This window comes from Chiloscyllium plagiosum, chromosome 21 (genome assembly GCF_004010195.1).
Source record: "Chiloscyllium plagiosum isolate BGI_BamShark_2017 chromosome 21, ASM401019v2, whole genome shotgun sequence".
Lineage (NCBI taxonomy): Eukaryota > Metazoa > Chordata > Chondrichthyes > Orectolobiformes > Hemiscylliidae > Chiloscyllium > Chiloscyllium plagiosum.
Window position 1 is genome coordinate 7,269,799 of NC_057730.1, and position 20,735 is coordinate 7,290,533.

The 20,735-nt window shown below is 39.5% G+C and overlaps 1 protein-coding gene across 5 annotated transcripts in view; it reads right to left on the reverse strand.

Moving 5' to 3' along the window:
- LOC122560502 (katanin-interacting protein) overlaps window positions 1–20,735 on the reverse strand; it is a 137,591-nt gene that overhangs the window by 98,866 nt on the left and 17,990 nt on the right. For all 5 annotated transcript variants that reach the window (XM_043711165.1, XM_043711169.1, XM_043711164.1 and 2 more), the window contains 3 exons: window positions 13,349–13,440; window positions 6,414–6,562; window positions 438–547 (listed from right to left, as the gene is read on the reverse strand). In XM_043711165.1, the coding sequence (XP_043567100.1) occupies window positions 438–547; window positions 6,414–6,562; window positions 13,349–13,440 (351 nt within the window). The remainder of the gene's footprint in view (window positions 1–437; window positions 548–6,413; window positions 6,563–13,348; window positions 13,441–20,735) is intronic.

A 20,735-nucleotide genomic window follows, 5' to 3' on the forward strand; every position in this document is an offset into this window, starting at 1 on the left:
GATTTTCAGGTTAGGTGGATTGGCCATGCTAAATTGCCTATTATGCCCAGGGACGTGCAGACTAGGTGGACTATGGGAAATGCAGGATTAAAGGGATAGGAGAGGGGAATGGGTCTGGGTGGGATGGTCTTCGGAGGATCGGTGTGGACCCGATGGGCTGAATGGCCTGCTTGCACACTGTAGGAATTCTGTGATTATTTATCAAACCAAAACAATTTGGGATTGCTTCTTCCAAGTGGGGAAAGGGGGTGGTGTTGCAACACTTTTAATATTCAAAGAAGCATTGACTCAACAATGATGTTGTCAGTTTCACGTTGTCATAAACTGAAACTTCTGCCATGCAGAATAAGCAGGTAGACTCTGCCCTTAAAATTCTCTGTCAGCAGCAAAGATTTAAAACAGCTCATATTGTGGGATCAATCATACTTTGTCCTTACCTGCACCCAACCTTTACGATGAACTTTGCCCGGTGCAGTTTGAGTTCTACGCTTTATTTCATCTAATTCTTGTAGCTTTTCAGCGTGCAATGCTGTTCTTGCAGCAGAATCTGAAATTAATTTTGCATGAATAATTTTAATATACGGACTTAACATAAACAAAGCTTTTGGTTTAGTTCATAAAATATGAAATAAACAATTGAAGAGAATAATAAAAGTAATAAAATTGTGGGTAATGGCCTTTTAAAAATGTGAATCGAAAAGCATTCCCATTGCCTACCCAAGAGATCGCCAAGGTTTGGGTACGTAATGGAATTTTTAAACTATGCAAAAATGCTTTAGATGCTGGTTGGAGCAGATAATCTAAACACGGATGAATTCACCTTGTGATTAAAAAAAAAGGTAAGAATAAGGTTTGGAATGGCTTCTGTACCACGTTGCCACCCTTCCCAAATTTCACACCCTTGTACTCCGCTTCCTAATGAAGGGCTTTTGCCCGAAACGTCAATTTTTCCTGCTCCTCAGATGCTGCCTGACCTGCTGTGCTTTTCCAGCACCACTTTAATCTTGACTCTAATCTCCAGCATCTGCAGTACCCACTTCTACCTAATATAGTCTGCAGACTCACCGATGTAAGAAAGGTAGGAGAAAGTGAGGATTGCAGATGCTGAAGATCAGAGTCAAAAAGTGTGGCACTGGAAAAGCACAGCTGGTCAGGAACATCATTCCTGATGAAGAGCTTATGCTCGAAAACTCGGATTTAAGAATGATGATAAGGAAAAGTGAGGGAACTATAGATTGGCAAGCCTGACATCAGTGGTGGTTAAGTTGTTGGAGGGGATTCTGAGGGACAGGATTTACATACATTTGGAAAGGCAAGGACCCAATTAGGGACAGTCAACATGGCTTTGCACTTGGGAAATCTTGTCTCACTAACTTTTTTTAAAGAAGTGACAAAGAAGATGAAGGCAGTGTTGTCTATATGAACTTCAGCAAGGCATTTGACAAGTTGCCGCATGGTGGACTGGTTAGCAAGATTGAATCTCATGAAATCCAAGGGGAGATAGCCAACGGGATACAAAGTTGGCTTGAAGATAGAAGAGAGACGAGAAGGTTATTTTTAGGACTGGAGGTCGGTGACTAGTAGTGTGCCACAAGGATCAGTACTGGGTCCACTGCTTTTAATTTGTGATCAGTCTACCAGGTGGGATTCTACAAAAGCTTTGTTAAAATCTTTTTAAGCCATAACAAATACAAAATGGCCATTTAATCTCCTTTTTACCTCTTCAAAAGAAAATGCAGCTATGTTGGTCAGACATGATATCTCTTAACAAGTCCATGTTGATTCACTTTGATTTATCCCATCATTCCCTCCCTAACTGCATTATGGATCTAGCTACAGCACATGGATTGCAGTGGTTCAGATAGGCAGCTCACCACAAACTTCTCAGGACGAACTAGGGACAGCCACACCCATGTCCTAGGAGTGAATTTTTCAAAAATCCGGTTTTCCTAATAATTCCCCCCCCCGGATGTTATACCGATTAGCCAATAATTTTGCAGTCTAGACTACTGTTCAAAAAATGGTAATGGGATAATGTTCTCCAGAGGGGAGTGGAAAATGATAATCAGAGACTCTACTATTTCTTATCTAGTTTTCAGCAGCTTAGGATACATTTTATCCAGGCCAGGGAGTTATCCACTTCCAAAAATCTTAAACCCACTTAATTTTTCCTTTTTCAATATGTTACCTGCATCAAATATTTCATACTCTTCTTCTCTAATCTGAATGGCTCTATTTTGTGAAAACAGATGCAAAATGATCATTAAGGACCATACACAAGGGTGTCCAGGGCACTGCAAAGCAGACAACAATGAGGAGCTGGGACCACGACCAGATATCATTTTATTAAATTTGATCAAAGGATCAAATAACTTATGCCTTTTCTAGGTGCTATGTTCATACCAATGTTCCTCACTTCCAAATATAGGTTATCCTTGTGGTACCTAATAAGCCCTAGTCTTTTTAAGTTATACTTTTGCTCTTTATGTTGTAATAAAAAAAACTTCAGGTATTCTTTGATTTAACTGGACAAATTTTTTCATGCCTGCTCTTTCGTTTCCTTTCTTTTAAACTCCAGATATAAACATACATACTCTTCCAAGTTCTCATAAGCTTCCCTCTTTTCTTTAATGTCTCCGTGAGTCCTTGATATTCAGGGATCTCTGGTCTGATAGTCCCACCTGTATTACGTAAGGGAATGTACTTACTCTGGACCCTCACTTCTTTAGTTTTGCTAGTGTTCAGTGCTTTCTCCTTGCATGACATATTCAGATATTAAATTATGAATAGTATTTTTCGAATGCTGCAATGCTTCAGTATTTTTGAAACAAAATGATAAACTTTATACAACATGAAGATAGAACATGTCCAGGGAACTATAAACTAGTCAACAATATCAGGGGCAAGAAAATTGATGAGCTTCTACTAAAAAAAAATAGACAAAAAAGCATCTAGGATCAAATTGTGTGATAATGAAGGATTTCAAAAGGGAGAATCTTGCTTGACCAAAGTCCATAGAATAATAGAATCATACAGTAAAGAGGCTCTTCAGCCCATCAAGTCTCTACCACCAAAAATGTATTACTACCTACAATAGTCCTACTTTCCTGCAGTAGGCCCATAGCCTTGAATGCTATGCACTTCAAGTGTTCATCCAAGTACTTTTTAAAAGACTGTGAGGTTACCTGTTTCAACTGTCTCCTCCCAAGCAGTCTATTCTAGATTCTCACCATGTTCTGGGTGAGAAAGGTGTTCCTCAAATACCCTCTAAACCTCCTACCTTCCACTTTAAAATTATGCACCCTTGTTAATGACCCTTTGATTAAGGGGAACAGCTGCTTTCAGTTCACCCTGTTCACGCTCCTCATAAACCTATGCACCTCTTTCAGATCCCCCCTCAGTCTTCTCTGCTCCAAAGATAACAATCCAAGCTCATGCAGCCTCTCATCATAGATGAAATGCTCCTTCCCAGGTAACATCGCAGTGAATCTCTCTTGTACCCCTTCCAGTGCAATCACATCCTTCCTAGATAATATGGTGAGCAGAACTTAGTGAACTTTTTTAAAGATTGACAGAAAGAAATGTAAAGTCTCCATTGTTGAAACTTTATTGCTGGAACAGCACAGCAGGTCAGGCAGCATCCAGGGAACAGGAGATTCGACGTTTCGGGCACAGGCCCTTCTTCGGCCTGTGCCCGAAACGTCGAATCTCCTGTTCCCTGGATGCTGCCTGACCTGCTGTGCTGTTCCAGCAATAAAGTTTCAACTTTGATCTCCAGCATCTGCAGACCTCACTTTCTCCTTAAAGTCTCCATTGACCTACAGGACCATAGAGCTACTCTCTCATTAGTCACCAGGCCTCAGGGAGTGGTTGAGAAGGAGAATCCTTCGTGGTAACTGCAGCCAGTGCAGGAATTGAACCCACACTGTTAGCATTCTTCTGCATTGCAAACCAGCTGAGCTAACCAACTCCCTTGATAAGAGGCATCGGTAACATAGATATAACTTACTGAGATTTTTAAAAGTGCTTCAGCAAGGTGCCCCATCATTTTTTTAAAAAAAAAGTTCATTTGTGGGATGTGGATGTCGTTGGCTGGCCGGTATATATTGCCCACCCCTAGTTGCTATAGTCCACCTGCTGTTGGTTGACCCACAATGCCCTTAGGGAGGGAATTCCAGGATTTTGACCCAGTTACAGTGAAGGAACAGTGATATATTTCCAAGTCAGGATGGTGAGTGGCTTGGAGGGGAACTTGAAGGTGGTGGTGTTCCCACATATCTGCCATCCTTGTCCTTATAGTAATCGTGGGTTTGAAAGGTGCTGGCTGAGGATCTTTAGTGAATTTCTGCCTTGCATCTTATAGATAGTACACACTGCTGCGACTGAGCATCGCTGGTGAAGGAGTGTGGATGTGGTGTCAATTAAGCGGGCTGCTTTGTCCTGGATGGTGTCAAGCTTTTTGAGCGTTGTTGGAGCTACACTCATCCAGGCAAGTGGGGAGGATTCCATCACACTCCTGACTTGTGCCTAGTAGATGGTGGACAGGCTTTGGGGAGTCAGGAGGTGAGTTACATCCACTGTGTTTATGTGATGAGTTCAATTGAGTTTTGGTCAATGATAACTCCCAGGATGTTGATAATGGGGGATTCAGTGATGGGAACACCATTGAATGCCATGGGGTGGTGGTTAGATGGTCTCTTACTGGTGATGGTATAGCCTGGCATTCATGTGGCATGAATGTTACTTGCCACTTGACAGCCCAAGCCTGGATATTGTCTAGATCTTGTTGCATTTGAACATGGACTGCTTTAGTATCTGAGGAGTTGAGAACATGCTGAACATTGTGCAATCATTGGTGAACATCCCTACTTCTGACCTTATAATGAAGTAAAAGTCACTGATAAAGCAGCTGAAGATGGTTAGGTTAAGGACACTACCCTGAGGAATTCCTGCAGCAATGTTCTGGAACTGAGATGACTGAACCTCCAACAACTATGACCATCTTTCTATGTCCCAGGTATGATTCTAGCCACCAGAGAGTTTGTCCCCTGATACCCATTGATTCTAGTTTTATTAGGGCTCTGTGATACCACACTTGGTCAAATGCAGCCTTGGAGTCAAGGGCTGTCACTCTCACCTTCCCTCTGGAATTCGGCTCTTTTGTCTACGTTTGAACCAAGGCTGTAATGAAGTCCAGAGCTGAGTGGCCCTGGTGGAACCCAAACTGGGCATCACAGAGCAGGTGCTGCTTGATAGCACTGTTGATGACACCTTCCATAACTTTACTGATGATCGAGAGTAGACTAATGGGGTAGTAATTAGCTAATAGTAGACTAATAAACACGGTCAGTGAATATGAAATCAGGACAAGTGGCAGAATAGATAGTTAGCTTGTTTTAAGACAGAAAGTAGATATGGGAGCAAAGGGTGGTTCTTCAGTGGTGAAAGATGGGTCAGTGGTAAAGGGTAGGGACTGTCATTCCATAGGGATGAGTTCTGGGACTACTTCTGGTCACAACTAACATTAATTTCTAAATTTATACGTGAAACAAAATTTAGGGTAGTGGTCAACATTGAGGATGACTTAAATAAGTTAATTAGTGAATTTACAGAATGGGAAAATAATTGGTAAACAAAGTTCAACTGACTTGTGAGATAGTAGATATTATCAGAAAGGGTAGGGATGTTATTCCTTAATTAGATGGTCTGAGTCTGGATAGGATAGTGGGACGAGGGGATTTTGTGAGTACAAATACATTGATCATGAAATATTGTGTCATAAATCAACAAAGACACATTAAAAACAAAACTCCACCATTATCTATTTATATAATTATAGAATATAATTGAAAAGGAGGTTATTATAGACCTTTCAGTTTATGCCACAGGTTGCATCTTCCAGAGCTATTCACTATATTATTAACAGAATATTGAGGTACTGGAAGGGGTGCATAAGAATATTTATGAGGACAATGCCAGAAATGTGTGTTTATACCTGATAGGGAAGGATAAACATACTGGATCTCTTTATTCTTAAAAGAAAATTAATATAAGATGACTTATCAAGATCTTTAAAATTATGAAAGGTTTTGATAATAGATAGCGAGAGAATATTTCTTTTTGTGAGAAAGAGCATAACTAGATGCTATCGATAGAAGATAGTTACCAAGGCATCCAAAGGGAATTCAGAGGAACCTTTTTTTTAAATCCAAAGAGCAGGGAGAACATGAAATAAATAAGAAGGCATCTATGTTTATATCTTAAGACTGAAGCTTCTTTCTTAATGACAAAGGATGATATTCTACTTTATTCTGCAAAGATAACAGAATGATATCACTTCTGTTGATGAAAGGATCTATTTTTCTCCCTTGGTCAACACAACAACCTATTGTTCTTTTTTGGCCAATACGCACCAGCTGTCCGCACTGATCTTGAAGTTGCTTCAAATCTTGGTTGCCTCTTTAATTCAGAGTTGGCGCCATTTACATAGATGGAAAATCCTTGCTCTAACCGCTCTAGTTGTATCTTTTTAGGATCTTTTGCCTTTAATCTTTTCAATACCCTAAATAAAATTAGCACTCTGGTTAATATTAATTTGGAAAATTAGCTGTTTTACTAGTCATGCCTCATAAGTACATAAGTCAGATAATATTAGTGTCAGAAATAATCATATTTTGAATACTTTTCACAGTATTGAGCTGTATCTAACCAAAATGTATAATGAGTTTACGGTAAAATTCCAATACATTATTCACAAGATTACTGGACTAGGAAATACAAACCAATACCTAAGTATTTTAATCTTTTTATCCTGTAACTGAAGACATAATTAAATCTGCACATCAATTCAGAGAAGGCATAATTTTCCAAATAGACAGAACAACATCATAATATTTTGCTTCAACAAATAAAGTTGCTTTTAATTAACTTGAATTGCAGATATGGAAATGGTTCAACACCAATGAATCCCAAAATTATTTGAGTATTGGGTATATGGGTCCTCTTACTAGGATTATTGCTTAATTAGAAAATACTTCTGTTGGAATCTGAAGAATATCTATATAAATGTTTATTTTTACTTTTATCATCACTAAAGAAATAGGTGTGCAGCACAGACGTGGATAGCATTTGGAGCAGTCAGAAAGTTAAACTTGCATTTATACTGCATTTTTCATGATCACCAGACATCGTAAAATATTTTAAATTCAATATGTACTTCTGAAGTGTAGTCATTGCTTTAACTCAAGTGCAATGAGATACTTGGGTACTGGTTATATGGGATTTTGATTAAAATTTATACACAATAAATATAAGAATGGAAAGGAGAGATAACAGCATTCCCATGGTAATACAGACCTAAACTGGAATGTGTGAAGAAATAAGGGAGGATTGATTCAAGACAAAATGCTTATGGGGCAGGGAGGAAGAGGTGGGAGAGTCATCATTTGCTAAAATCATTCAAAACTATCAAGGCTGGTTTAAAAATGCCACTCTGTATTGATACAACTACACTGATAACAATTTCAGCAAATATATTAAACAATTAATGTACATACTAGCCCTATGACTGAACATAAAGGTAATGACTGTATGTCAATCAGTGGTCTCATAAAATTTTGTGAAAACAGGATCTAAACAGAAAGAAAGTGTAGATGACTTCAAGAGACATTATGGATGAACTGGGGTTCAAGTCAGGGGATAAAGACACTTGTTACTGTGACTACTATGCAAAACACAAATAGGCAACATAACTCACAATTATACAATGTGAACTAATGTTCAAATACTGTACGGTCCTGTCAAAGTGCATAACCTCGCTTTTCATTTGCCACTGATCACTCATCTGACCAGCCCGGCTATATTCTCCTGTAATCTAAGGTCATCCTCCTCACTATTTACCACCCCCATCAATTTTTATACTATCTAGTATAACCTACTGATCATTTTCAACACCACATTTACACCACTTACAATATACTTCAGCATTTTCACATGCTTTATGGGTTCCTATGAGTCAGATTGTCAGAAATTGCAGATGGTTTTCTGCTTTGGGTCTGTGCCAATTTGGGATTGAGTAAAGTTTTCTCTTTTTCCTATTTAGCTAGTCACCAATCTGCCTTTTTTTGCTGCCTACATCTGTTGTGTTAGTAATTAAATGTTATTTGATGTATGTGAGGCAAGGGGATACATGATGAATAGTAGGACCCTGGGAAACACTGTGGATCAGAGGGACCTTGGTATGCACATACAATGGTTCCTTAAGTTAGCAGGACAGGTGGATAAAGTGGTTAAGGTGGTATATGGTATACTTGCCTTTTATTAGCCGAGACACAGAGTTGAAGAGCAGGAAGGTTATACTGGAAATTTTAAAAACACCAGTTAGGCAACAGCTACAATGTTGTATGCAGTGCTAGAATCCACATTTTAACCCTGGAGAGGGTCAGAGGAGATTTACCAGGATATTACCTGGCCTGGAGAATTTCAGTTTTGAAGATAAATTGGACAGACTGGAATTGTTTTCCTTCAAGGAGATTGAGAGGAGACATAAATGTAATGATGGGCATAGATACAGTATATAGGAAAGTAGGATTTTGGAAGGAACTTTCCCGATCGATGAAGAGATCAATGAACACAGGGCATAGATTGAAGGTTTACAGGAGATATGAGGAAATCCTTTTGCACCCCAGAGGGTTCTGGGAATCTGGAACTTACTGCCTGTAAAGGTGGTAAAGGAAGAAATCCTCATAACATTTAAGAAGTATTTAGACATGCACTTGTGACGTCAAAGCACACAGTGCGAGAGGCCAAGTGCTGGCAAATAGGATTAGATTAGTTAGGAGATTGCTATTGACTGGTGCAGACGCAACAGGCCAAGGGCCTTTTTCTGTGCAATTTCTATGACTTTATGTAGAGAAAACTATCTTCTTTTCTGCTCCGAACTGCACTCAACTGGAAGGAAATTAATTCCAATGACGAGGATCAGAGTGGAACTAAGAGTAAGATAAACAGTGAGTCACCGATTGATCAGAATTGCAGGTCATGGTTTTTGCCATAACGACCTTCAGGAATGGAGAAAAAGATTGCAACAGTGAAACCTGTCAATTTGGATCAATCAATTAATTAACAGGGACAGGACTGGCTGTACAGGGACAGGATTGACTGTTACAGGTCCCAGGGTTCAAATGTTTTAGTAGGGTCAGAGGTGGGGGTAAAAGAGGGGGAGGTGTGGCATTGCTTGTCAAAGATAGTATTACAGCTGTGGAAAGGACGATGGATGAAGACTCGCCATCTGAGGTAGTTTGGGCTGAGGTTAGGAATAGGAAAGGTGAGCTCACCCTGTTAGGAGTCTTTTACAGGCCTCCTAATAGTCCTAGAAACGTAGAAGAAACGATTGTGAGGATGATTCAAGAGAAGAGTGAAAGTAATAGAGTGGTTGTTATGGGGGCCTTTAACTTTCCTGATATTGATTGGGAAAGCTATAGCTCAAGTTCGTTAGATGGATCAGTGAATATCCTGATAAGAGTTCAGTTCTAAAATAACTAAAGCCTTATCTTTTTCAAAATGTAATACAAGGTTATAGTTAAACTGTATGGGGAAAAGGAATAAAACTCTCAGACAGTTACTCAAAGGCTTTTGTGCAAACAGATTAGAATGCACATCACGACAAAATTCCCTCCCACACGCTTCAACTGCAATTCTTCAAGGTAAGGGCATCATCCTTCTCCCCAAGGCCCCGCCACATGTGCTGAGTGCAATGTGCCTGCTTTACCCCGCTTAACAATGAGGTGGGAGACTTCAGGGTTTGCTCCAGTGGAGCTGTCTTGGGTATAGTGCGAAAGATATCAGGGAATGTACCATGATGGAAATCTAAATTAAAACTCAACGTCCTGTATGCCAGGTGCTCCATGCATCAACTAAGTATTTATAATTTAAAACAAGAGCTAAAGTTACTTTAAAAAATAGTCAATCATCTGTTACTTTGCATGTGCAAACCAAGTTTAATTTTCAGGTGAAGTCAAGGGTGGTGAAATAATTAGAAAAACAAGCGCAAGTGTTATTTAGTCCCTGCATTAGAAAAGTAAGTTGTCCTTATTTATATTTCACCTTGTAACTTGACATCCCACCCAGCTAAATAAGACACAGTGTAAGAAGTGGAAAAGTCGAGTTAGTTGGAGTGCAGGAATTTCCTTCCAGGAAGAATAATGAATGGGAGACAGTGGAAGCACTGCAGTGTCATTTACAAAAGCAAAGTACTGTGGCTCCTGGAAATCTGAAATAAGAATAGGAAATGCCGTAAATGTTCAGAGTCTGGCAGAATCTGTGGATTAGGAAAAAGGGTTAACATTTTAGGCGTATTTAGTTCTGACTAAAATTCATTGACCTGAAACATAAAGCTCTTTCTCTGCTAAATATTTCAAGCATGTTTTGACCTCTGCAATGCCAGTGCTGGTGGGAGGGTGTGTCACAGATTTCGTGGGACAGTATCCATTGTAAATATGGAGAGGAGAGTTTAGGCTGGAAAATTGATAGGTATGACAACACGAAGGAGATTTTGGAGCAGCAAGTGAGAGCAGACAAAGATATTTCTAATCATTAAATTGTAAAGACAGAAAAAGGACTGCTCAAAATACATACTGTACACATGATGTGACATTTCATGCTGTCCTAAATGAATACATCAGCATGGTATATGCTTTCCTTATTCAAAGAGTCATTGTACTTAATAGAGTATTGCCTTGTTTCAGTAGGTGGCACACTTGCTTCTGAGATAGTAGGACATGTGTTCAAGCCCGACACCAGGATCGGAGCACACAATACGGGCTCTAAGACACAAAGAAATTACAGAATACAATAGATAGGGTAAATCAGAGGGACAGTTTTATAATGTAAACCACTGGAACTTGAAAAATAAGCACGTACTCAATAGAGTGCAGTTAAGTGCATAATGTCAGTTAGTGAAAATGATCACATCTAAGTCTTCACGGGGTTTTGTCTCTCCCCATCTGTGAAACCACTTGTAATTCAAGGATCACCTTGCATTTTCCATTCTTTTTACTCCAAGGTCTTATCAACAGGTTTCTGTATTTAATGCTCTGGAGATCTCTTCTTAAACCACTGCTCCCCACCTCTCTCTAAGGAGTATCCTTAAAACGTACAATTGACCAATCTTTTAATCAAGTCGAAATGTCATTTTTTGTTCCACAAATCTTTTTAAAAAATTTATGCTTTGTAAAGCACTTCTACATTATAAGCTCTAGTTAAATGCAAGTTGTTGTTCATTGTAAGGAGACAAATGACAAGAAGGACAAAGGATCGGAGTAGAATTGTAAAGGGCACTGTTTTTAATGAAACTGCAACTTGGTTTATAGAATTGTGGAATTAAAAAGCATCAGAGCTTGTTGGGTCCCAGGGTGTTTGTTCATAACAAAAGAACACAAGATGTAGGAAGAGGGCATTTGGCGGTTGATTCTCCAGCAATAGGATCAAGCCAAATCTTTGACTACAATTCCACTTTCCTGCTCTTTCCCATAGTGCTGAAAAGTGTCCCCGTTCAAGTATTTGTTGAAAGTTACTAGCCCCTCTACATCACTACTGTCAAGTGATGCATTCTAGACAATTGTCCATCGCTGTTTTTGAGTCTGTCACTTGTTTATATTACCAATTACCATTAATCTGCATCCTTCATTTACTGACCTTCTGCCAGTCTAATTATTCATTCAAACAAATCCCTTCACGATTTTGAACATCTCTATTAAATCTTTCATTAACTTCCTCTCCTTGGAGAACCTCACTTTGTTAGTCTCTCCAAATGACTGAAGTCCCCCAGCCCCTGGTACCACGACAGAAGTTGACAGTGAGAATCTTTTTCCACGTATGGAGTCAGCTATTACAAGGGGGCATAGCTTTAAATTAAGGGGGGATAGGTATAGGACAGATGTTAGGGGTAGATTCTTTACTCAGCGAGTCGTGAGTTGATGGAATGCCCTGCCAGTAGCAGTGGTGGACTCTCCCTCATTATGGGCATTTAAGCGGGCATTGGATAGGCATATGGAGGATAGTGAGCTAGGATCAGCGCAACATCGAGGGCCGAAGGGCCTGTACTGCGCTGTATTCTTCTATATTCTATGTTCTATAACTATTTTTTGATTAAAAAGTAACCCATTAAAGGTAGGGTTTCCCAAACCAAACTGTGGGTCATGGCACCAATGAGGTCAGAAGTTGAAACTTTGGGGTCATGGGCTCTGAGGCAGAAATGGCTGCCACAGAGCACTGACCAAGTGAGAACAATTGCATGGGGCCTTCAAACCACCACAGACTTGTTTAATTGTGGCTGTGGTCCAGCCTGCTAATCATTGAGGCCTGATTGTTGTCTTGTAAAACCTACGAACAATAGGTGCTTTTTATTTAATTCCTGTGGACTAACCCCACTCTCTCACATCCTTTCATACCCACCACACATCACCCCTCCTGATTCCATCCCTCTGTACTCACAGGTCTCAAAATCTCCCCTACTTGTTTCGCCCACCACCACCACTCTCAGCAAAATGGCGTCACAATTGGAAAAGGTTTGGAAAGGACTACTTTTAAGACCTGTTCTGAGGAAGGGTCACTGAATTCAAATTAATAACTTTGATTTTTCTCACATCTTGCCAGATCTGCTGAGCTTTTCTGTTTTTGTTTCTGATTTCCAGCGCCCACAGTTCTTTTGGTTTTTACTACTTCAAGACTACTATTAGATATCTGCATAGTGACCAACATATGTGCAAGTAAAATTTAAATCTTTATTCTTCATTTCAAAGTTGAAAATTGCTAGTAATTTTGTTTTTATTTTTTATTTCAATGCCAATATTTTGCTTTATTTTCTGAAAATATCAACCTTTAAAGAGATATGAATAGCAAATTATTTTAGCACAGTAGATAATGTAATCAAATGTGTTAAGAAAATGCTAGAATGCTTGAAAGCTAGATCTAAAATTAATTGTGGAGCTGTCTCACAGAGTAAAAATTATAACTCAAAACAGTTGTCCCTCCCTTGTACTTAAAATAGGGGGAAAAAAAAACCATCAGTGCCACATTTACAATTACTTCAGCCAAATTTCATGAAAAAGTTGAACTACAAGAAAAGTATAATCAAATACCATTGACAATAAGTTTGAGAAATCTGCCACTGTGATTAAGGATGTAGCACAATCTCATTGCCAATATTCAGTACCTGCTTAAAAAAACATGACTGCAAACAAAGTGACATCTTCATATTCAACAGTGGAATTCTATTTATCTAATGGATTCAAATACCCAAATGCATTTAAGAAAATGAGGAAGTTAGGATGAAAAACACCCGCATTACCTGTTTCTGCATTGAAGGAATATCAGATATTGATCATGTTTTTCATCAAAGTCCATTAACACATTTTGGTCGGTTTTGTTTAAACCAACTACCTACAAAACAAATAAGCTAATTGAGCAACAGATTTGGTAAGACATTTTATTTTGTTGTTAAAAAGATACAATTCTGAATCCATGGTATATTTTGGTAAAATGTTGCCTGTGAGAGGAGCACTTTGATACATTAAACTTTTTTGATTTAATTTATTGCTGTCACATGTACTGAGATACAGTGAAAGGTTGTTTTGCGTGCTATGCAGGCAGATTATCCCAAACTGCATTAATGTAGTAAAACAGAGTGCAGAATACAGTGTTACAGCTATAGAGAAGGTGCAGTGAAAGATCAGCATTAACATTTGAAAGGCCCATTCAAAAACCTGTTAAGGCAGGGAAGAAGTTGTTTTTGAATCGGTTTGTACATGTATTCAAATCTTTATAATCTTCTCCCTGATGGAAGAGGGTGGAAGAGAGTGTAACCATGGTGGGAGGGGCCTTTGATTACGTTGGTTGCTTTCCCTAGGCAGCAGGAAGTATGGATGGAGTCAATGGTTAGAAGGCTGGTTTGTGAGAAGGTCTGGGTGGTGCTCTTGACTCTGTAGCTTGTGGATTTGGTAAGCAGTTGCCATATCATGCTGATATGGCTGCATTTGTAAACAGATTTTAGCCCTAATAGTAATACAGCAGGTCCAAATATTTGCTTCTGTTATTGTAGTGTCCCTGGTCTGCAAATAAATTATGACCAGATTTATTTCTCTTTGGAGAAACTATCGTTTGGATCCTGCTGTTTGAAATAGCTCACAGCAATACATCCAAGAACACTCAATATTTATTCCCAGGCCAAGAACAATTTCTTTGGGTTGAGAGATGTTTAACTGGAGATTCAGTTGTACAGTCGTTCCTCCGTATATGCGAGAGTTTTGTTTGTGAGAAACCTCACAACTGATGAAAATTCACAACTGCAGAGCCCATTAAAAAATACAGGCTAAAAACTGTGAGTTTTACCACGGATGTTGAACTTAATTACTTCCTTTTTGATGTGGATAGGCAACTCCACAAGTCATGATAAAGAAGATTTATTGGATATTTAATGTAAAATCAGTAGCCAGACGCTTCTTTTTAAGGTTAACAACAAGAGCTGAGCTAGCCCACGTGCTTTAAGACCAGTGTTCACACATCAGTGAGCAGTCTCAAAAGCACAGGACTAGGCCTTCCAAAATTGTGGTCACTTGCGGTCCTGAGCCTTCCAAGAACACTGCTTAGAGAGAATAAAGAAAGGACCTTGACCAAGTGAAAGAGGATAGCTCACAACCCATGCTTGGTATAACCTGTGTGGATAACTTAAAATATCTTGTCACTTCAATTGTGGTCATTCTAGTCAATTGTTCAAACAGTTCTGGGATCATGTTTAAGTTTTTATATTGATAATCATGCTTTCAGCAATACGTATTCAGATAAAACACCATGGTTGCCATCATAGAGGATAGAGGAAATGATTTTTGTTAGCCCATAGTTCTGCTGTGACTGGATAGAAACCTGACAGGAAGGACAGAAAGGGAGGCAAGACAGGAGGGGGAGTGGCGTTTTTGATAAGGGATAGCATTACAGCTGTACTGAGGGAGGATATTCCTGGAAATACATCCAGGAAAGTTATTTGTGTGGAACTGAGAAATAAGAAAGGGATGATCACCTCATTGGGATTATATTATAGACCTCCTAATAGTCAGAGGGAAATTGAGAAACGAACTTGTAAGGAGCTCTCAGTTATCTGTAGGAATAATAGGGTGGTTATGGTAAGGGATTTTAACTTTCCAAACATAGACTGGGACTGCCATAGTGTTAAGGGTTTAGATGGACAGCAATTTGTTAAGTGTGTACAAGAAAATTTTCTGATTCAGTATGTGGATGTACCTACTAGAGAAGGTACAAAACTTAACTATTCTTGGGAAATAAGGCAGGGCAGATGACTGAGGTATCAGTGGGGGAGCTCTTTGGGGCCAGTGACTATAATTCTATTAGTTTTTAAATAGTGATGGAAAAGGATAGACTGGATATAAAAGTTGAAGTTCTAAATTGGAGAAAGGCCAATTTTGACGGTATTAGGCAAGAACTTTCAAAAGCTGATCGGGGCAGATGATTGCAGGTAAAGGGACAGCTGGAAAATGGTAAGTCTTTAGAAATGAGATAATAAGAGTCCAGAAACAGTATATTCCTGTAAGGGTGAAAGGAAAGGTTGGTAGGTATAGGAAATGCAGGATGACTAAAGAAATTGAGGGTTTGATTAAGAAAAAGAATGAAGTATATGTCAGGTATAGACAGGAGAGAGGGAATGAATCCTTAGAAGAGTATAAAGGCAGTAGGAGTATGCTTAAGAAGGAAATGAGGAGGGCAAAAAGGGGACATGAGATAGCTTTGGCAAATAGGGTTAAGGAGAATCCAAAAGGGTTTTTACAAATACATTAGGGACAAAAGGAAACTAGGGAGAGAATAGGGCCCCTCAAAGATCAGCAAGGTGGCCTTTGTGTGGAGCCGCAGGGGATGGAGAGATACTAAATGAGTATTTTGCATCAGTATTTACTGTGGAAAAGGACATGGAAGATAAAGAATGTAGGGAAATAGATGGCGACATCTTGAAAAATGTCCATATTACAGAGGAGGAAGTACTGGATGTTTTGAGAGGCATAAAAGTAGATAAATCCCCACGACCTGATCAGGTGTACCCTAGATTTCTGGGAAGCTTGGGAAGTGATTGCTGGGTCTCTTGCTGAGATATTTGTATCATCAATAGTCACAAGTGAGGTGCTGGAAGACTGGAAGTTGGCTAACGTGGTCGCACTGTTTAAGAAAGGTGGTAAGGAAAAGCCAGGGAACTATAGACTAATCAGCCTGACCTCGGTGGTGGACAAGTTGTTGGAGGGAATCCTGAGGGACAGGACGTACATGGATGTGGGAAGGTAAGAACTGATCAGGGATAGTCAACATGGGAAAATGTGTCTCACAAACTTGATTGAGTTTTTTGAAGAAATAACAAAAAGGACTGATGAGGGCAGAGTGGTGGACGTGATCGATATGGACTTCAGTAAGGCATTCGACAATGTTCCCCATGAAGACTGGTTAGCAAAGTTAGGTCTCATGGAATACAGGGAGAACTAGCCATTTGGAAACAGAACTGGCTCAAAGGTAGAAGACAGAGGGTGGTGGTGGAGGGTTGTTTTTCAGACTGAAGGCCTGTGACCAGTGGAGTGCCACAAGGATCGGTGCTGGGTTCACTACTTTTCGTCATTTATATAAATGATTTGGATGTGAGCAGAAGAGGTATAATTAGTAAGTTTGCAGATGACACCAAAATTGGAGGTGTAGTGGACAGAGAAGAAGGTTACCTCAGATTACAACAGGATCTTGACTAGATGGGCCAATGGGTTCAGAAGTGGCAGATGGAGTTTAATATAGATAAATGCGAGGTGCTGCATTTTGCGAAAGCAAATCAGAGCAAGACTTACACACGTAATGGTAAGGTTCAGTGTTGCTGAACAAAGAGACCTTGGAGTGCATGTTCTTAGCTCCTTGAAAGCAGAATCACAGGTAGATAGGATAGTGAAGGTGGCGTTTGGTATGCTTTCATTTATTGATCAGTGTTGAGCACTGGAGTTGGGAGGTCATGTTGCAGCTGTACAGAACATTGGTTAGGCAACTTTTGGAATATTGCGTGCAATTATGGTCTCCTTCCTATCGGAAAGATGTTATGAAACTTGAAAGGGTTCAGACAAGGATGTTGCCAGGGTTGGAGGATTTGAGCTATAGGGAGAGGTTGAATAGGCTAGGGCTGTTTTCCCTGGAGAATGAATAGGATAAATAAACAAAGTCTTTTCCCTGGGGTGGGGGAGTCCATAAATAGAGGGCATAGGTTTAGGGTGAGAGGGGAAAGATATAAAAGAGACCTAAGGGGCAACTTTTTCACAAAGAGAGTGGTACGTTTATGGATTGAGCTGCCAGAGGAAGTGGTGGAGGCTGGTACAATTGCAACATTTAAAAGGCATCTGGATGGGTATATGAATAGGAAGGGTTTGGAGGGATATGGGCCAAGTGCTGGCAGGTGGGACTAGATTGGGTTGGGGTATGTGGTCGGCATGGATGAGTCAGACTGAAGGGTCTGTTTCCATGCTGTACATCTCTATGACTCTAATCATATGGAGTTATGTGAATTAGCATGAGGAATAATCACATATTTTGGACAGCAAAATATAAATGATTTTAGAGAGCACAGGGAAACTAGAAATCGGTGACAGTTTTAAGCAGAGAAGGGCCAGGGCAGCACATTTTTGAAGAAATAGATGACAACTGCAGCTTTGAGAAGATTAGAGGCAGCGATGAGGTAAGGGATCAATTTACATTGTCAGCCAGACCCAAAGTTCAGTGGTTAGCAGTTTAATGGAATGGGATCAATGGAGCAGTAACTTGGATCCATCAGTTTGATGACCTCGAGGACAGGAGCGGAGAAAACCTTTGGATATATAGATTTATAGCTTTTCGCAAGTGCAAGCTGGTATTTGTTTTGGTAGGTCATTGGAAAGGATGGAAGCAGAAGAGACAGGTGAACAGATAGTCTCAATGTTTACAAACAAGTTCACAAGCTCCTACAATTTGTTCAAAGCAAAAGCATTTAAGGAGCAAGATTCTGAGGAAGGGTCACCAGACCCAAAACATTAACTCTGATTTCTCTTCACACATACTGCCAGTCCTGCTGAGCTTTTCCAGCACCTCATGTTTTTGTTAAGGAGCAGTAACTCCTGCCACTGGCTGGAAATGTGCGAGAAAGAATTGCACATGCCTGCATTGCAGCTGCCAGCCCATATGCAACTGATCCTGACTTCTTTTTGCTCAGCAGCAGGAGCATCCGTGGTTTTGGCTGTCTGCAGGGCATCAAATCTTATTTCAGTGTCTGCTTTATGACCAGGATAAACCAGTAGAATTTGCAATGCATCACAGGCATATAGAATGGCAATAGTAATTTCATGAATTTTTATGCAGTTTTAATTAACACCACTGAGCAAGTTGGATAGACTTTGTGGAGGCAATTCCCACCTCAGTCATTTGGTCGTTAAGAGTGTTTTGGAATCCAACACGGGCTGAAGATTTTTAAAAGTAAAGCTGTTTATCTCTTAACTCTTTGAATCATAAAAGCATATAGTATAGAAGGGGCTATTCAGCCGAATCTGTCCCACCAAAAATACACTACAACCTACACTCGACCCAGAGCCTTGAATGTTATGATATTAAGTGCTCATCCAAGTACTTCTTAAAGGTTGTAATGCTTTCTATTTCAACTACCCTCCCAGGCAGTGCATTCCAGATCATCATCACTCTCTGTGTGAAAAAGGTTTACCTCAAAATTCCTCTAAACCTCCTGTCTTCTACTTTAAAACTACATCCCTTGTTATTAATCCTTCAACTATTAATTTATTTAATATTCAAAATACCCAAAGAACTGGAGTGAATAAAAGCCACTGTAATAGGAATATTGCTAAGTGTGCAGAGGCTTCATGCGAATCCAAATAACACATTAATTGAGAGAAAATTGTGAAAATTAATAAAGACGGAGGAAATCCATACATTTTGGTGCTCCTCAAAGTCTTTTTGACAGAGTCTGCTATAAGTCCTATTAAAAACCAGACTGGATATATTTCTAATGAGAATTTTAATAACAATGATTGACGTATGAACAGAACACCTTAGGCAAGGGTCAATCCCAAAATGATTCTGTTTAATTTACTTGTTAGTTCAGTTTTCATCTGAAAACTTAACTTTGGATGTTTGTCTAGTTGCAAATAAATTAAAAAGGCATCTCTCACTTTAAGCAATCCTGGATTGACTAACTGAGAGTAACACTACTTCTGAACATTTGTAGGGAGTGTGCTCCCTCGTGCTGCAGTTTAAATATTTAGCCAGGAAACAGTTAGTAGTGCAAAGAATGAGGGAAGATGCTTCACAGAGACACATGTATAGATCCAGAGATGGGTTAAACCAGTTTTGCACAATAGAGGTTAGCATGCAGATTTATACCTTAGAACGTAGGTGATGACAAGAAGAAAAAAGACCGGAATGTTACGGTGAAGTCGAACGTAGAATAACAATATTCATTCTCTTATCTTCATTTCATATTTGCTAACTATGACAAAATGAAAATAACCATGTGGCAGACCAGAGAAAAACAAAATCCATAATTCACTTTGTACAGATATAGAACATAGTAAAATGTTATTCAGAGCCTGCAAATCAGTATAGGCTGTCCATCAATATCTATTATAAGCACACTGACTTGTACTATACAATCTACCTTGATTACACTTCCACCCACCCTGCTTTCTGTAAGTGTTCTATTCCATTCTCCTAGTTTCTCCACATCAAGCATATCCATTTTAATATTTGACCTTACTGCTTCAATTTTCCCAAAAGATTCTCTTCCACTTGATGAATCAGACTGTGTTCATTCAATTTATCCTATAATGAAACCCTTACTCCTTCTGTCTATCTTGCAAAATGACAATAGATTCTCCTTGCCCTCATAGCACACTCCATCACCATCTTCATTTAACTAACCTTTTTAAACACCAAGATTCACAGCAATGTCACAATCTTCACCTCCCCATCTTTTAAGCACTGCTCAGGCACCATTCCCTCCAAAGCATCCTAAATTCTTCTTCAATCACTCCAATATTCATTCTGCTTTCTCAGTACCATTTCATGCAAAACCAGGAGATTCATGACCAGAATGCTGCTGGTCACTTGCTGCTTGCATTCTTCATCCCATTTTGGCCTCTAACGTTGTTTCAATTAAACTCAATACAGCCTGGAGGAAGGGTATCAATCTTTCGTTGAGACACTTTACCTACCATCTTCAACAATGAGTTCAAAAACTTCAGCTCAGAATTACAACTTCCATTTTTTTCAAATACATCCTGCCCGTGGGGTTCAATAATACTATTGTCCTTAAACCTCCACTAGATTTGTTAAATTTATTATTGTCCCTTAGTCCCTTTAACCATCACTCCCTCTGTATTTGGTCATTCTTTCCCTCGATGCAATCACAGACCTTCCCTTGTGTTCTCACCCTACCCACATCCACTTGTCTGCTTATAAACTGTTATATCCCTAACTTCTTCCTGTTCTGATGAGAGATCATTGACCTGAAATGCTAGCTCAGTTTCTTTCTCCCATCCAATGCTGCCTGACCTGCAAAGCTTTTCCAGCACTTTGCTTTTAATTATAGAAGATTGAAATATACTGGGACCCCCTCACATATGATGGCTTTGGGCATTACAGCAGCTGCAAGAGACAGAAAGAAATGCAAAGGT